The 18,458-nt window shown below is 44.0% G+C and overlaps 1 protein-coding gene across 2 annotated transcripts in view; it reads left to right on the top strand.

Moving 5' to 3' along the window:
• Positions 1–938: 938 nt before the first annotated feature.
• The window catches only part of tmem170b (transmembrane protein 170B), an 87,224-nt gene continuing 69,704 nt past the window's right edge, over positions 939–18,458 (top strand). Inside the window, exons 1-2 of one of the 2 annotated variants that reach the window (XR_011947846.1) lie at positions 939–1,535; positions 4,426–5,154. Coding sequence is in view for 1 of the 2 variants with exons in the window: in XM_072509581.1 (XP_072365682.1) it covers positions 1,391–1,535 (145 nt within the window). In the remaining variant the exon portion in view is untranslated. Of the gene's footprint in view, positions 1,536–4,425; positions 5,155–18,458 lie in introns of those variants that run through there. The other variant, XM_072509581.1, reaches the window with a different exon arrangement.

Here is an 18,458-nt window from a genome sequence, read left to right as displayed (position 1 = left end):
AAAGACAATTAATTGAAAGACGCTTATGCATTATGGGAAGTGAAAAAAGAATGCTGGTTGCCTGATAATGATCAGGACATGTTTTTGGGAAAAAAGTAATTACTTGAGCAGGTTGGAAGGGACAGAAAACCTAGTAACAAAGTTAAATCAGTGGTCTGTGATGACCTAAAGATTGAATAGAAAAATACAGTTTTCAGTATCAATCATATCATATGAGGAGGGGGAGTAGTAAAAACTGAATAGATATAAGGCTGCAGGACACAGCAGATAATGGGGATTGGTGATCTTCACTGTATTGATATAACAGCATAGGGGGTATAGGACAATTAGTAGGATCTTGGACAAGGACTGATAACTAGCTGGTCGCATCAGCAGCCGAGTGCCATGTGGAATCCTAGTTGCTGTCAGACAGCAAAGATAACCAGTCTGCAAGGACAACCAAGTTATTGTGTAACTGGCCATATCTGAACTATGCAGGGAGAGGTTAAAGCACATGGAATTATTTCTCTGGAGAATAGAAATTTTAGGGGAAGTATCATTCAAGTATTCAAGACCCTTAACGGAGTCGACAAATTGAGCCCTGATTATTGGCTTGAGAGATTGCTACTGACTTGACCAGGGGAGATAGGTTGAAGCGAAGAAAATGGAAGGTGTGCAGAGTTTAGATTTGACTCCATAGAAGGTGTGCAGAGTTTAGATTTGACTCTATAAAAAGCGTTGATGAATATGAGGAATGGTCCCAAAGATAAAATGCTGGAAAATCTCAGCAGGTCTGGCAGCATCTGTACTGAGAGTAAAGAGCTAACATTTCGAATCCAGGTGACCCTTTGTCAAAGCTCGAAGGGGCGGTGGAGCAGTAAGGCAGAATTGGGGATAGTTGTGACGGGTGATCTAAGACAGATGGGTTCCAGGTCTCTTACGGTTCTGCACTTAACATTTCTAAGAGGGCGTTCACCGCACTCTGCCTGATAAAGTACATTGGGCAGGTTTTCTCATTCCACATATTCTGATGTCTCGCCCTGCGAACTGTTTTCTCCCAATAAATCCTATTTAAAAAGCGAGTGGTATAAGAAATTGAGAAACGGTGAAAGTTGCGGGCGGGTATTTTTGCGAGACGAGGTTGCAAGTCCCTTTAAGAATTAGCTCTCTCTTAAAGGAGTATGCTTTGCTGCTGAAGGAACAGGGAGTTACCTCGAATAGGCCGTCTGATGTGACACTGCAATGCCACCGGCGCCCGTTTCGCGACGCTGGCCGACAGAAAAGAGCGAAGTTTGTGGAGGTGCGCTCCTTCATCTCTGCTGTCCACCGCCTCGCCTCAGTCCTGGCTGGGCGCCGCGGCAAGAAGGAAGGCAGCAGTGGTAGTCTCTTCTCCCCCATACCCTGCATCCCAATGCCGGCCGCCTCGAGTAAAAGCGTCCCTCAGCAGCAGCAACGAGCGGGCCGTTCAGCCATGGCCGCCGGCGACTATTCCATCAACCTGACGGTGCAGCAAGTGCTGAGCCTGTGGGCACACGGTACCCTGCGGCACTTCACAGGTAATGAGGGGGGCGGCCGCTGTCGGCGATGTTTTGACCCTGGGGGAGAGGGGACTGAAGTGAAGTGATTGCAGCCGAGCGGCTGGAGGGGTTTGCTGAGGTCGCTCCAGCTCCAGGCCGCGAATTCAAGTGAAGGCATTGGCCAGTCCCCGCAATAGCCTCTTCGCTGGAAGCAGGAAGAGTTCCTCCACAGCCAGAGCTGCCAGTTGTCTCTGTTACAATATGTAGCAATTGAATGTAACAATTGTTTCGAGTTGTGACTGGAAAGCCGAGGGCCGCAGTGGGATAAAACCCAGAGGGGAAACAACCCTTCTGATGCATTAAAAGCCAACATTGCCGGTTAAAGAGGCAAGGTTACTTGAGGGTTCAGCAAGATCAATATTTTTGCAATGGAGAAAATAGCTATTTCCCCCCCCACACATCAATTTGGGGAAATGAACCTTTGTTGGTCTACACTCATTCGCATTAAATAGAGGGCAGGGAAATATTTTTTTAACATAAAACTTCATCCCCGCCCTTACCGTATAAAAATGGTAATGTGTTGAGCAATACTGAATAAAAGAATTTCACAGAGGAAGGGGTAAGGAAATAAGACACTGCAACATGAATTATATATCAAGCTACCAATCTGCCAGTGGGATTGTTCTTTGTCCCTGGTAAATGACAGTATCACATGCAAGATTGACTACTATAATCAAATGCCATTTAACAATCACTTGTACTGTGCAAAGTGCTCTTGAAATGGGCAGGCAAAGAGATAGTAGGCCTGGTCAACACCTGAGGAGCAATTATTTCTATAAGTTTAAAATCATTTTCATTGCAAGTTTACTTTGAATTTTTTTTAGATTCAGTTGTACTGATAGAATGGAATATTGTTGTCCATTCATACATTCCATTCACGTGGCTAAATGGGAATTCAGATGTGGCTATTTATGATGAATAAGAAATAAGCAATAGACTCCTTCATTGTGCATGGTGATCTCTACTCATTTACATGGGATATGCATGTGTACAACATTTTTTAAAAATAGATGGAAAGCAGGGTGCAAATCTTGATCATTTGAGAGTTTTAGTTTCTTAGCAGGGTGGCAATGGATGTTTATGAAAATATGCAGGTGAAGTACATTTTCCTCTATTGTGAGTACATTGTACTTTCCACTAAAATTTTTATATGTGGCAACATCTGGTTAGTCTACAATTTTTACTGGGAAATGTATGTAAAAGAGCAATGCTTGTTTTTTAAATTCATTTATGCGAGATGGGCATTGCTGGTAGCCAGCATTTATTGCCCATCCCTAGTTGCCCTTTAGAAGGCTTTTAGTGTATGATATGTAAATTACACCATTGGCAACCATGCCTTCAGCAGCCTGGGTCGCAAGTTCCAGATTTCCCAAGTTGAGCTTCTCTCTCTCTCCCTTCAAACATCTCTTGTGCTAAGATTTAGCCACTGCCTATCCTAATATACCTATACCCCATGTGACTGTCAAATTTTGTTTGGCAACACTCCCGTGAAGCACCTTCTGATGATTTATTAAGTTCAATATGTTATAAAAATACAATCTTTGAAGATTTGAATTTGTTACAAAATAGAGAGGAGTGAGTCTCATGAATATTATCTAGGCAACAGTGCATTTTGCAATCTTTGGATAAGTGTGGCAGAATTTATTCTACCTTTTATTTTGTTTGTTTTTTTTCTATGTGCATCCTGTATTTAGCCTCTGGTTATGTCTCATGTGGTTAGACGAGACGTGATCATAGAGATTTAGTTTACTGACACTGGGAATACTGCACCTTCCATAATCTAATTAGAAAAGATTTTGGCAAAAAAAAACTGCTTCATTTGTGGTGGAGGGGGCGGGGAGGGGTTGCATTAAATAGATTTATTTCAAATGATGAAAAGATACAATGGAATCCTGGTTGTTTAAAGCTGCTTAATCCCAGTTGTAATACTGACCTGCTCCAGCTTTATCTTGCAGGATTGCATTTGATGAATTGCAGTTTGTTTTGTTTCCACACAATGGCTTGAAAGGACCATCACAGCATTGTGCTTTCCCTTGTACAATAAAGCTGTTCACAGTCCAAGTGACGATATCTCGCTAGGTTTGGTCATCAAAAGTAAGTGTTTTTTGTTGGCTTTGATGGTGTCCTCAGCTCCCCTCTTCAAATAGCAACAATCCCTTTGAGATTGTAACAAGTATCATCAGGTGAGGAGGGGTTAAATATGTACCCCTCTTATCCCACTCCTCGTTTCACCACAAGTTTTTTTTTCATTTATGCTTGCCAACCCAGTGATTGCCAAACTGTTTATTTGCTGTGACTGTAGGAGGCACAAACAGACAGGTTTCCTTGATTTAATAAAAAAAATAGGTTGATGAGGTGGATCCGGGCTGGCCTCGGTGGTTTTGCCATCAAGCCAATTTAACTTTTCTTCACAGACGCCAGCTGCTGTATTGAGTTCTTTTAAAAATCTGTCTGCAGCACATGGCTATTCAAATAGCAGCCAGGGTTTTGGTTTGCAAGTTGGGTGGAGGGAAGAGGGGGGCCCACTTTGGCATTTTATTTGCTTCTGCCTTTGATCTGCAGAAAACTATTTCTTCAATGCAGACCTGAGACCTAAATATGGTCACGCGTAGTGTATTCCAGGTGCATAGCCCGTGAAGTGGGGCAGGTGCTGATTGCATAGAACATTGTTTGTGAGCCATGTGCTCCCTCTGCATCCATTCAAGGTGTAGATATTTATTTTGTGTTTACCACTTGAGGTTAATGACCGTTGTATGAATGATTAAGCATTTTCTATAACTCATTATGGAGTGCTTGACATATATTCAATATTATTTGTGTGGTTATGGCTAGTGAACATGCCTGATTTCTGGCCCACTTACATCCCCAGGTTGCCTACTCCTGGAGGCCACTCACATCGCTAGGTTGCCTATCTCCCACATGGACTGATTTTGATCTTCAACTTACATTCATACAATACTTGGTGAAATGCAGTGGCATGTTTTTCCAAGGCATCATCCAAAAGAATGGACACAGAGCGAAAAAAGGAGATTATGGGGTTGTATTTTTAGTTGTTATTGAAATTTGTGCCAGGAGCATGTGTGACGAGTTGTGTGGGAGACCTGATCATGTGTAATATATAGTACTCCCCTGCAGCATTTGGGAGGGTAAATCAGCTAGAGATGTTTTTGTACCTATCCAGATTGTTTTATACAAAGACTTGATGCAAGTATTCAACCTAGCTTTGGAAGAGGTTGCTGTTTGGGAAGAATGGCAATGAATATCTAAACACACACATTTTCTGGGAATTATTCATGCAATCGTAGATTTGTGCAGCACAGAAAGAGGCCATCCAGTTCATTGAGTCTGCACTGGCTCTTTCGAAAAGCAATCCAGTTAACCCCTGTCTACTACTCTTTTTCAATATCCCTGCAAATATCTTGCAAATATTTCTCTACATTGAAATGGGATTGTTCGATAGGGAAGGCCCCAAGGGAAGGTTTCTTCAACAGTAATTGAGGTTCAAAAAATTTGAGTGGAATATACTTTCTGACAGTACTCAATGTAATAGTTATTTTACAATTCATTGTGTTTAAATAAATGGATACTTTGAATTTAATTATGTCTACACAATTATTTCCCTGTTCAGGAAGCATTCCTGCTCATCACCCCGAATAAAAGATCATCAGTACTTCATGTTCTCCCCAAAATTGGTAGATGTAGGGCCACAAATTGGTGCAATGGCAACTTTGTTGGCAAACATTGGGCTTTTTTGTTCGCTATTAGCATTATACTGCCAATTGAGAAGTTTATTCCAGTCATAGGACAGTGATGTCAATGCCACATCTGGAATCTCATGAATGCTGTGCCTAATTGCCTGTCTCATTATGATGTTCTGTAATTAATTAGATGCAAATAAAACAAAGATGGAGAAGGCAATAAGTGTTCAGCACCATTCGCGACTCAGATAATGCAGCAGTCCATGTCCAAATGCAGCAAGACCTGGACAATATCCAGGCTTGGGCTGACAAGTTACATTCGCACCACACAAATGCCAGGCAATGACCATCTCCGACAAGAGCGGATGTAACCATCACCCCTTGACAATCAATGGCATTACCATTGCTGAATCCCCCACTATCAACACCAATGGGTTATCATTGATCAGAAACTGAACTGGATGAGCAATATTAATACTGTGGCTACCAGGGCAGGTCAAAGGCTAGGAACCCTACGGCAAGTAACTTATCACTTGACCAGACCGCCTGGAATTCCCTCCACTTGCTTGGATGAGTGCAGCTCCAACAACACTCGAAGCTTAACACCATCCAGGACCCACCCACTTGATTGCTCCTATTTCACAAACATTCAAACCCTCCACCATCGACGAATAGTGGCAGTCGTGTGTGCCATCTACAAGATGCACTGCAGTAACTCACCAAGGTTCCTTAGACTGCACTTTCCAAACCCACTACCATCTAGAACAGCAAGAGCAGCAGATACCTGGGAACCCACCTCCTGGAGATTCCCCTCCAAGTCACTCACCACCCTGACTTGGAAGTATATAATAATCTTTATTGTCACAAGTAGGCTTACATTAACGCTGCAATGAAGTTACTGTGAAAAGCTCCTAGTTGCCACATTCTGGCGCCTGTTCGGGTACACTGAGGGAGAATTCAGAATTTTCAATTCACCTAACTAGTCTTTTGGGACTTGAGGAAACCAGAACACCTGGAGGAAACCCACGCAGACACTAGAGAATGTGCAGACTTGGCACAGACAGTGATCCAAGCTGGGAATCGAACCTGGAACCCTGGCGCTGCAAAGCAACAGTGTTAACCACTGTGCTACCATGCCGCCCAATCGCTGTTCCTTCACTTGCTGGGGCAACATCCTGGAACTCCAAAGATGTGCAGGTTAGGTGGATTGGCCATGCTAAACAGCTGGCTTGTAATGCAGAACAATGCCAGCAGTGGGGGTTCAATTCCCGTACCAGCCTCCCCGAACAGGCGTCGGAATGTGGTGACTCGGGGCTTTTCACAGTAACTTCATTGAAGCCTACTTGTGACAAGTTATTATTATTACATTCAAGGCTATGGGCCAAGTGCTGGCAAATGGGATTAGGTATGCAGGTCAGGTGTCTTTCATGCATCAGTGAAGATCTTATTCTGTGAATAAAGAGAGCCAGCATGGATTTATTTAAGGCCGATTGTGCCTTACTCATTTCTTCTTTTAAGGTAGTGCAATAGATGCATATATGTTATTTTTGGAACACAATCAACAAGGAGATGGGAGTCCATGCAATTAGAGGAAATGTGTCAGTATGAATCAGAATGGGCTCAGTGGCAGGATGGAAAGCCTAATGAGCAGACGTTTTTCATATTGCTGTGACGTTTTCCGTTGATTATTCCTTTCCAATTTTGATAAATGACACATTTCCATAGAGGGAGCAGCATTATAAAGTTTATATATGTTATGAAACTTGGCGAAAGTAATAGACAGTAATGAGGATAATTATAGAATTCAGGGTGGTGTAGATTATGCGATGGATGGGCAGAAGCATGTCAGATTACATTCAAAGCACTTTGGGAAGGCTAATACGGAAAAGCAGCATAATATAAATGTCATTATTTAGAAACTTGTTGCGAGTCATTGTGCGCAAATCCTTTAAAGGAGGCAAGTTAAACTGATGAGGTGATTGTTAAAATGTGTCTTGGTTGGACAGAATTGGCAGCTAAACATTCCAGGATTTAGATGTTTCAGGCGGGATAGAGGAGGATGTAAAATGGGTGGCGAAGGTGCGCGACTGGTTAGGGAGAATATCACAGCTGTACTGCGGGAGGACACCTCAGAGGGCAGCGAGGCTATATGGGTAGAGATCAGGAATAAGAAGGGTGCAGGCACAATGTTGGGGGTTTACTACTCGCCACCCAACAGCCAGTGGGAGATAGAGGAACAGATAGGTAGACAGATTTTGTGATGGGAGACTTTAACTTCCCCAATATTGACTGGGACTCACTTAGTGTTAGTGCTTGGACGGGGCAGAGTTTGTCAGGAGCATCCAGGAGGGCTTCTTAAAACATTATGTAGATAGTCCAACTAGGGAAGGGGCTGTACTGGACCTGGTATTGCGGAATGAGCCCGGCCAGGTGGTAGAAGTTTCAGTAGGGGAGCATTTCAGGAACAGTGACCACAATTCAGTATGTTTTAAAGTGCTGGTGGACAAGGATAAGAGTGGTCCTAGGGTGAATGTGCTAAATTGGGGGAAGGTGAATTATAACCATATTAGGCAGGAACTGAAGAACCTAGATTAGGGGCAGATGTTTGAGAGTAAATCAACATCTGACATGTGGGAGGCTTTCAAATGTCAGTTGAAAGGAATTCAGGACCGGCATGTTCCTGTGCGGAAGAAGGCTAAATACAGCAAATTTTGGGAACCTTGGATATCGAGAGATATTATAGGCCTCGTCAAAAAGAAAAAGGAGGCATTTGGCAGGGCTAGAAGACTGGGAACAGACGAAGCCTGTGTAGAATATGAGGAAAGGAGTCAGGGGGCCTAAAAGGGGTCACGAAAAGTTATTTGCAAATAGGGTTAAGGAAAATCCCAAGGCTTATTACACGTACATAAAAAGCAAGAGGTTAGCCAGGGAAAGGGTGGACCCACTGAAGGACAGGCGAGGGAATCGATGTGTGGAGCCAGAGGAAATGGGCGAGGTACAAAATGAATACTTAGAACATAGAACATTACAGCGCAGTACAGGCCCTTTTGCATCAGTATTCACCAAAGAGAACGAATTGGTAGATGTTGAGTCTGGAGAAGGATGTGTAGATAGCCTGGGTCTTGCATCAGTATTCACCAAAGAGAAGGAATTGGTGGATGTTGAGTCTGGAGAAGGATGTGTAGATAGCCTGGGTCATATTGAGATCCAAAAAGACGAGGTATTGGGCGTCTTGAAAAATATTAAGGTGGATAAGTCCCCAGGGCCTGATGGGATCTACCCCAGAATACTGAAGGGAGCTAGAGAGAAAATTGCTGAGGCCGTGACAGAAATCTTTGGATCCTCACTGTCTTCAGGTGATGTCCCGGAGGACTGGTGAATAGCCAATGTTGTTCCTTTGTTTAAGAAGGGTAGCAAGGATAATCCAGGGAACTACAGGCTGGTGAGCCTTACGTCAGTGGTAGGGAAATTACCGGAGAGAATTCTTCGAGACAGGATCTATTCCCATTTGGAAGCAAATGGACGTATTAGCGAGAGGCAGTGCGGTTTTGTGAGGGGGAGGTCGTGTCTCATTAACTTGATCGAGTTTTTCGAGGAGGTCACAAAGATGATTGATGCAGGTAGGGCAGTGGATGGTGTCTATATGGACTTCAGTAAGGCCTTTGACAAGTTCACTCATGGCAGACTGGTACAAAAGGTGAAGTCACATGGGATCAGGGGTGAGCTGGCAAGTTGGATACAGAACTGGCTAGTTCATAGAATGTAGAGAGTAGCACTGGAAGGGTGCTTTTCTGATTGGAGGGCTGTGACTAGTGGTGTTCCGCAGGGATCAGTGCTGGGACCTTTGCTGTTCGTATTATATATAAATGATTTGGAGGAAAATGTAACTGGTCTGATCAGTAAGTTTGCAGATGACACAAAGGTTGGTGGAATTGCAGATAGCGATGAGGACTGTCAGAAGATACAGCAGGATTTGGATCGTATGGAGACTTGGGCGGAGAGATGGCAGATGGAGTTTAATCTGGACAAATGTGAGGTAATGCATTTTGGAAGTTCTAATGCAGGTAGGGAATATATAGTGAATGGTAGACCCCTCAAGAGTATTGATAGTCCGAGAGATCTAGGTCTACAGGTCCACAGGTCACTGAAAGGGGCAACAAAGGTGGAGAAGATAGTCAAGAAGGCATACGGCATGCTCGCCTTCATTGGCCGGGACACTGAGTATAAAAATTGGCAAGTAATGTTGCAGCTGTATAAAACCTTAGTTAGGCAACACTTGGAGTATAGTGTTCAATTCTGGTCGTCACTCTACCAGAAGGATGTGGAGGCTTTAGAGAGGGTGCAGAAGAGATTTACCAGGATGTTGCCTGGTATGGAGGGCATTAGCTATGAGGAGAGGTTGAATGAACTCTTCTCACTGGAACGACGGACGTTGAGGGGCGACCTGATAGAGGTCTACAAAATTATGAGGGGCATAGACTGAGTGGATAGTCAGAGACTTTTTCCCAGGGTAGAGGGGTCAATTACCCGAGAGCATAGGTTTAAGGTGCGAGGGGCAAGGTTTAGAGGAGATGGACAAGGCAAGTTTTTTACACAGAGGGTAGTGGGTGCCTGGAACTCGCTGCCAGAGGAGGTGGTGGAAGCAGGGACAATAGTGATGTTTAAGAGGCATCTTGACAAATACTTGGAATAGGATGTGAATAGAGTGATACCGACCCCGGAAGTGCAGAAGATTTTAGTTAGACGGGCAGCATGGTCGGGCTTGGAGGGCCGAAGGGCCTGTTCCTGTGCTGTAATTTTCTTTGTTCTTTGTACTCTCAACTCTTGAGCAGAAGGTTCTGGACTCTAGTCCCACCCCAGGACATTCAACCTGAGTGAATGCAACACTTGTGGACATAAAAGATCCAATGACTCTATAATTTGAAGGAGAGTAGGGGAGTTGCCCAGGTGTCCTGGCCAATATATACCCCGCAATCAGAATCATAGAAATGGTAACTTGGTCATTACCATCTTGCTATGTTCAAATTAACTGCTTAAAAAATAACTTATTGGCTGAGGAGTGCTTTGTAATATCTGATGGTTGAAAAGATCTATATAAATGCAACTTTTATTTTTTTTACTTGGGTTTAGAAATAGAGGAATATAATATAAATAAAAGCAGTGATATACCAGAACACTCAATCACTCCTTTACATCTCAGACTGTGTGTTGTGGACAATTCTGGACACCACACTTCTGGAAAGATGTAAGTCTTAGATAGGTGTTGCGCGTTTCTTTTACTCTGTCTTTTCTGTGGCTCTGTTCCAATTATGGCAATCAGTGATTTTGCCCTTTTTTTATGTCATCTATGTCCGAATGCTTGGAGTCGCCAGGTATCGAATGATACCACCACAAGTTTCAACCGGTTATCGATCAAAGAGCCAAACACCAGTTAGTTAGTTCAAGGTCAAGGGTACTTTATTTACACACAATTAGTCATGCAACATAAACACTTCTAGTTAACTATCAGCTATCAGCTAAGACAATCTGTACTTAACTTCAGGCACCTGGCTTAGGTCAGAGAAACAGTGGCCGCTGTTCGATTCTGGATCTATCGGGTTCGAAGGAGTAAATGCTGCTCAGCTGGGCTCATCCGTCTGGTAGCGAGCGTTGAATTTGGACTTGCTTCTGGTGTTGCTGCAATTGGCGATGGTCGTGACCTGGGTACCAAGGCCAAGAGGGCGCCAAGAGAGAGCGAACATATGGCGAACTCTTCTTATATTCGGGGGGGGGGGGGGGGGTTTCGCGCTCTTTTGGGTGGTCCTTCCATTTGGGCCCTACTAATTGGGTGATCCCTGATCACTCCGTTCGATTCCTAACCAATAAGTGGGCGGGGATCTGGATGGCTGGGCGTGGCCCAAGCGGTCACTGACCCCGTTGTTTGCGGTTGTTTGCGTTTCCCTTGAACAGGGAGTGGCGCCAAAATGTCTGGGACGGTCCCGGTTGCTTGAGTACCAGTCCTTTGTTTTGGTGAAGATGGGCCATCAAATGTTAATCGGCCCCATTAAAATGCTAATTGGACGGAGTTTCAATACCGTCTGGACTTCTTGCTTACGAATATGCATTTCAGGCTCTGAGCCTGCCTGAGTCTTGGCTTGTCCATTTTACCCGCCAGGCTTTGCGAGTTTCTCTGTACCTAGTTGGAAGTGGCCACCCCAGATGGCTACACAGGGTATAGAGGAGATTTGTCAAAACTTCTGTTCTGAGACGAAAGTGGAAAAAAATAGGACTGTTCTCTATGAAACAGAGAGAGTTTAGAGATTTCGCTAGAGTAGATAGAGAAACTATTCTCTGGTGAGTGGGTCAAGAAACAGAGGTTATAGATTCAAAACCATGCAGGGATGCAGTTAATTGTTTCCATTGTTGGGGGTAGGCACAAACATGGGTTTGAAGTTGCAATCCTATTGGCTATTATCTTCAATGGCAGAGCAGATTCAAGGGCCAAATGGCCTACTGCTGCTCCTAGTGTGTTGGTATGTGGTACCTCAAAGATAATGGAAGCTGATTCAATTGGACAAGTACTTGAGGCTAAGAGGTTTGACAGAGTTATGTACAAACAGAGATTAAGCTTGGATCTTCTTTCAAAAAGCCAGCAGAGGCACGACTGGCGAAATGGACTCCTTCTGTGCTATGATTTTGAGGCAACCTACAACAAGCCTAGATTTGAGGAAAACTCCATGGTGGAAAGCTTTTGAGAATCATAGCTCTAAAATGTACATGTTATTCTACACTTAGCATGTCATATCATGACATTACTTGCATACTGAGTCCCAAAACTTAATTTTCTGCAGGAACTCTAATTTGCATTTGAATGATGGGTGCTTTTGAGTGTAGAAACAGCATATGAATGCTGAAAATCTGTTGCCTTTATTCACTAATAGGAATGTGAATGTCAAGATGGCCACAAAAATATTGCCAAGTCCGATTTATAAAAATTCTCAATATGAGCAATTCACTACATGTTGTGAGATGTCAGAGCTTCATTGGTCACTGTATGGAAATTAATTAACTATAAACTCTAAATGGCTACAGCAGGAATAATTCATAATGACATTGTAAAATCATAGTTCAAAGGGGAGCTTTACATTTGGGAGCAAACTTTATCAGCTTTGATGGCAGAGTGGCACAAATCATCCAACAATATGTGGAGAATCAGCACTCCGAGCAAATCGTTTACATCATAAATTCCTGGATTTTATTTCCATTTAATACCAATGAGAGTAATACCAATACATCATTCTAATATTGTGACTTGGCTGATACTGTGTACGACCAGTAAATGTGTCCTTGTTGTCCTGCTCTGTTCACACTCATGTTTCGAGGGGAGGCGAGGGAGAGGACGCAAGTGACGAGAGAAAATGCTGAGGAAATGTTTGTTATTTCGGGCCTGTGCTCAAGTAATGCTGTTGAGTACCTAGAAACAACGAAAGGTGCAATGTCCTTTGGAATTATACAATATTAATGTAAAGGTACGTCGAGCCTGTGAACCCTGGAAATGTTTAAGTTGCAATTAAAATATATACTTGGTGCTTGTTTTATTCCTGGGTTAAAAATTTACTGGTAGAAGAAAAAGTGCAGAGAAGTTTATTTTGAAGCAGCAGAGATTTTGCTTTGAAATTGTCGATCACTGGATCAATTGTCTGAAACTGAACGTCTAAATCTACATGTCGCTCAACTTATGAGAAAATAAGCCACACATGTGCCTAAAATATTAGATCACCACAGCTCAGGAACTGCTGCTGGTCCTTCTTAAATGTTTGTGCTGATAATCTTGGCAAACTAGAATAGCATTTTATTTTGTTGAAGATATGACTGTTGATTAATCAAATATGGGGATGGCCCATCTTCACCAAAACAAAGGACTGGTACTCAAGCAACCGGGACCGTCCCAGACATTTTGGCGCCACTCCCTGTTCAAGGGAAACGCAAACAACCGCAAACAACGGGGTCAGTGACCGCTTGGGCCACGCCCAGCCATCCATGGTTATGGGGATAGGGTGGAGGTGTTGACCTTGGGTACGGTGCTCTTTCCAAGAGCCGGTGCAGACTCGATGGGCCGAATGGCCTCCTTCTGCACTGTAAATTCTATGATAATCCTATGATAATCTATGAAAGTGAAAGTTTGCAAATAATTCAAAATCGGCAGACACTTTTTTAAATGCAGGTGTCCTGGCTTCCTTCAAAAGTACCATCAAAAGTAGATTATTCGTTCAGTGCTGTTGGTGGGATCTTGCTGTGTGTAGAATCTTCCCTGTTTGCTTACATTAAATCTATGCCTTTCATAGTTCACTTGAATGCAAGGTATATTGAGATTACCTATGGGCGATTATAATAAAACCAAATTTCATTTTTGGCTGTACTGTGTGTTTTGCTCTGGTACTTGCCCCTCTAGCCTGCTGCCATTCCTGTAGATCACTGCTGACTTGCACAACAAGCCAATTTTCTTGCATTTGCACCATATCCCTTGATATCCTTACCTAAAGAAATATGAACCTTGGCCCAAAGAGTTGACACAGAACACCCAGAATTCTGGAGGAGAAGGTTCCACATTTTTGAAAAGTATTTCTTGGACTGTGCTCCTGAAAGGCCTTGCTCCAATTTGATTTGTCCCTTTTTTCCTGATTCCCTGATTCTCTGGGCAGGACTCTCTGATCCTGAGGCTAAGTGTTGACGCCGTCTTAAACGCCGCCGAGCTTCTCGACAGCGTCAACATGGTCACAGGAGCAGCGATTCTGACCCCTACAGGTGGCCAGCACGGCACTGGAGCGACTTGCGCCGCTCCAGCTGCCGATCCCCGGCATCAAACTGGTGCCGCGGGTCTGTACATGTGCAGTGGGACCGGCGCCAATGCACGCATGCGCAGTGGCTCCCTTCTCCACGCTGGTCCAATGCAACATGGCGTAGGGCAACAGGGGCCGGCGCGGAATAAAACAGGCCCCAGCCCGAGAGGCCGGCCCGTCGATCGGTGGGCCCCGATCGGGGGCCAGGCCACAGCGGAGCACCCCACCCCCCCCCACCCAACCAGGCTGCCCCCGGATGGATCCACGCTGAGGTCCCGCCGGATAAGAGCAGGTATGAACGGCGCCGGCGGGACTCGACTTTTTTTGTGTGGCCGCTTGGAGAATCGCCGTGGGGGCCCAGTAGAGCTGCCCCCGACCGGCGCCACGCCAACTGCGCCGGCGTCAATGATGCCAATTCTCCGCTGTCCGGAGAATCGTCGGCGCGACGTGGCGCAATTCGCGCCCGGCGATTCTCCAGCCCAGCGTCGGGGTGAGAGAATCCCGCCCCCTATCTGTGGAAATCAAATGTTAACATTTTAAACACCTTCACAGATCATCCCTCATTTTCTTTTTAATTCAGTGGAATACAATTTGTTGTAGTTTATCCCCCCCCCAGGTCCACTACCTTTCTGGTGAATCTGAGCTGCAGCCCCTCCCAAGGCCATTATCCTTACTGAAGTGCAATGCCCAGAACTGAACACGGCTCCAGTAGTGTAACCAAGACTTTGTACTTCCTATGTTGGGAGCATAGCTTTATCTCCTTTATGTCAAGGAGACTGGAATACAAAGACGTGTATTTATACAGCCCCATCATGATGTCCAAAACATTTTGCAGTCAATGAAGTCCGTATTATGTGTGTTTTCTACATGACAACAGTGACAAGTCAGCAAATATCCTGTAAACGGTAACTTGGTAATAACCAGATGCCGTGTTTTATGATGTTTGAAGGATAAATATTGGCCAGGACACCAGGGATAACTCTCCTGCTCTTTATGGCCACCTGAAAGCACAAATGGGGTCTCAGTTTACCATCTCTTTTTTGAAAGATGACCCCTGACAGTGCGGTGTTCTCTCAAAAAGTGATTTTGTGGTTATCCTGGAGTGGGATTTGAACCCACAGCTTTGAAAGCGGTGTGTGCTGTCACCTGAGACTTGCATTCAATATCCTTTTATGATCGCTTTTTGTACCTTGCCACTGGGTTTTTAATAAATTGTTTAACTGGACTTCCAAATCTTTGTTCTTCTACAGTTCCTTGTTCTTGTTATTGAGGTGGCACACCAATTTATCCTCCTTGGATCCAAAATGGATGACATCACACTTGTGCACATTGAACTCCATTTGAGGAGTTTCTTTATGTACAGTTGCAACTTTCTCCTTCGCCATTTCTGCTGCAATCTATACTAATTATTCCTCTGAAATATTTGCATTTGCAACTCTCGCTACAGTGCTGTCTAGAAAAGGTTGTCCAGCTGGATTTCTGCTGTCATTTGAATTTCTCTGGAATAGCATGTAGTTTAAGGTCTCTAATTTACCTCTTGCATCACTTGCGCAAAAACCATTGTCACTTCTAATGGGCACCAATAACAAAAAGGCCCTTCATTGTCCTGGATGGCCACAACAATTTTTATGACTCATCAACAACAACTCATTTATATAATACATGGTTTCCTGGCACAGCCAATTTAACAAGTGAAAATCCAGCATAACTAATGCACTGCTTGTTCAGAATTGGATGACAATGGGCGTGATCTAATGAATTCTGGGTGGGATTAAAAGGGTTATTAGCACCGGGAATGACAAGCTATCTAACAGTACTTTTTTTCGGGCCTCAGCGAGGAACACTACACCGAGGCCGCACTTGGTTGCATTTCCTGCACTGAGGAGCTCTGCTTGTCAGTGCAGGAAGATCGCTCTCCGATCTCTCGACCCATTGTCCCAACTCCCCGCTGCCCCCTGCACCCCACGTCATACGGGCAGAGTACCCTGGGCCTGATCCTTTAGGTAGATAAAATGATAGCCAGGGCACCTTGACAGTGCCAGCTGGGTCATCCTGATTGCCTGGGAGACCCCCCCCCCCCACAGTGTAACCAGTGTTAAATGGGTGGGTTGCCACAAGATCCTGAGGGATCTTGACGGTGAATGTCGAAAGGATGCTTTCTCTAGTACTGGGGGCGGGGGGGGGGGGTCACAGTTAAAAACGAGGGTGCTCATTTTAGGACCGAGGAAATAGAGAATTTTCATGTCATTGAAACTCTCGTCCTAAAAACGCAGAGCAGCAGAGTTCTCGGTGAGGCCGGTAGACCTTGGCTGCCGGTTAGAGCTGGTGTTGGCAGAGTTAAACTCACTTAACTCTGCAAGTGGTGGGATCCAGATCGTGACCTCTCACGAGAACTACTGGCCGTGTCCCATCCTGATTCCGACAGGACGTGAACTGCGCTCTATGTTTGTCATGCATTTGGAGGTGAGTAACAAATGATGCTCACACTGCTCTTACAATGGGATTTGCTTCATCTCTTTGTCGTCGTGAATAATATGCAACTTTCTCAACCTGGAGTAGCATCGAAGACATTGAATATCATATCTGTTTTTTATCTTTGTTCTCTTTATGCTATACCCCTACAAGGTTTGTAGCATCTCCTGTATTTCTAGCTTTTTCCATTTCCAGTCGTTCTTCCCTCATATATTTTATTTGTTCCTGCTCATTCAACTCCTTTTGATTCATTTCACTTCCTTTTTCTGCTTCTGACCCAAATGGTTGGTGGATGGTACTCTTGTTTGAGTCAGAAGACTGCGTTCAAGTCCCATTCTAGACATATTAGCACATAATCTTGACTCGCACACTGCTGTGCAATCCTGAGTGACTGCAGGTCTTTCAAATGTAACATTAAACCATTTGTCCTTTCTGGTGGATGTAAAAGATCCCATATCCCTGTTCAAAGAATAGCCCAGTGTTCTGAACAGTATTTATTCCTCAACCAACGTCACTGGAACACATTATCTGGACATTTAACTCGTTGTTGTTTGTGGGATGTTGCTGTAAACTGCTTCCTCCATTATAACGGTAACTAGACTTCAAAAGTATTTCCTTGACTGGAAAGCACTTTGACCCATCATAGGGTCATGAAAGGCACATATAAATGCATGGTCACTCATGTTTGTTCTCTCTTGCTCTTTTCTCTTCAATTCATCGTAAATCCATAATTATATAGATGGATGAAATTTGTTTTATGCAGTGACAGTATGTTAATTGGAAATTTTTCTCTCTCGCTCTCTGCCCTTTATTGAGCAGCAGGAAGCTTACCAGTGCTCTTCTGTTGCTAAGCCATGCAGAATTTAGTTTAATTCTAGTAATGCTCATCATTTGTTTTGATGGGTAAGCAGTCCGAGATCAGCCTGCGCTCTGTGGATTTTAGTAAATGTGATGCACCCCACTATGATCAGGCAAACAAAGTCTTGTGTATTTAGATTTCACAGCGACCTAATTTGGAGATTTATTTAAATACAATGGATTTCCACCTGTATCAGATATTTCCAAGAAAAAGCTGCTTATACCAATATTAAAGTCTCAGCAAACATGGTGTGTTTGGTATTTTCACTATCTTGCCACCTCCCAGGAGTTCGTGTGTCTACCTGTTCCTGCTTCTTTCAACCCCTTGCAAATCCCAAAGGGGTTTTAACTTCTTCTGTTATAATGGAAGAATAGTTTGGTGTTCTGCTTTGTGCCTGTTGCAATGCCTCCCTTGATATTCATGCAAATTATTCAGCCACTTCTCACTGGTTTGGTTCTTGAGTGATTTCATCACTCTCTTTTAAGAACCTTATTGAGGAGACCGCTGCCCCTTCCAGATTTCTTGACTTACTTGACTTGGGAAGCATGAATTAGGATCAGGAGTAGGCCACTCACCCTTTGAATGGCGGAGCAAGCTCAATGAGAGCATGGCTGACCTAATTGTACCTCAACTCCACATTCCCACCTACCCCTGATGGCCTTTCACTTCCTTGCTTATCAAGAATCTACCCATCTCTGCCTTAAATATATTCAAAGGCTCTGCCTTTTGAGGACGAGAGTTTCAATGACAAGAAAATTCTCTATCTCCTCTGTCCTAAAATGGGCCCCCTTGTTTTTAACTGTGACCCACCCTCCGTATTAGCTTCTCCCACAAGAGGAAACGTCCTTTTGACATTCACCCTGTCAAGACCTCTCAGGATCTTGTGACAACCCACCCGATCCAGATATTAGTTCAGTAGACTTTCTCTGACCCATTTCCAATGTTTTATATCCTGTCTTAAATTAAGAGATCAATACTGTACAGTGCTCCAGATGTGGTCTCGTTAATGCCCTGTACAACTGAAGTATAACGTCCCTAGTTTTGTATTTTGTTC

This window comes from Scyliorhinus torazame, chromosome 6 (genome assembly GCF_047496885.1).
Source record: "Scyliorhinus torazame isolate Kashiwa2021f chromosome 6, sScyTor2.1, whole genome shotgun sequence".
NCBI lineage: Eukaryota > Metazoa > Chordata > Chondrichthyes > Carcharhiniformes > Scyliorhinidae > Scyliorhinus > Scyliorhinus torazame.
This window is presented reverse-complemented; position numbering and strand designations above follow the sequence as displayed.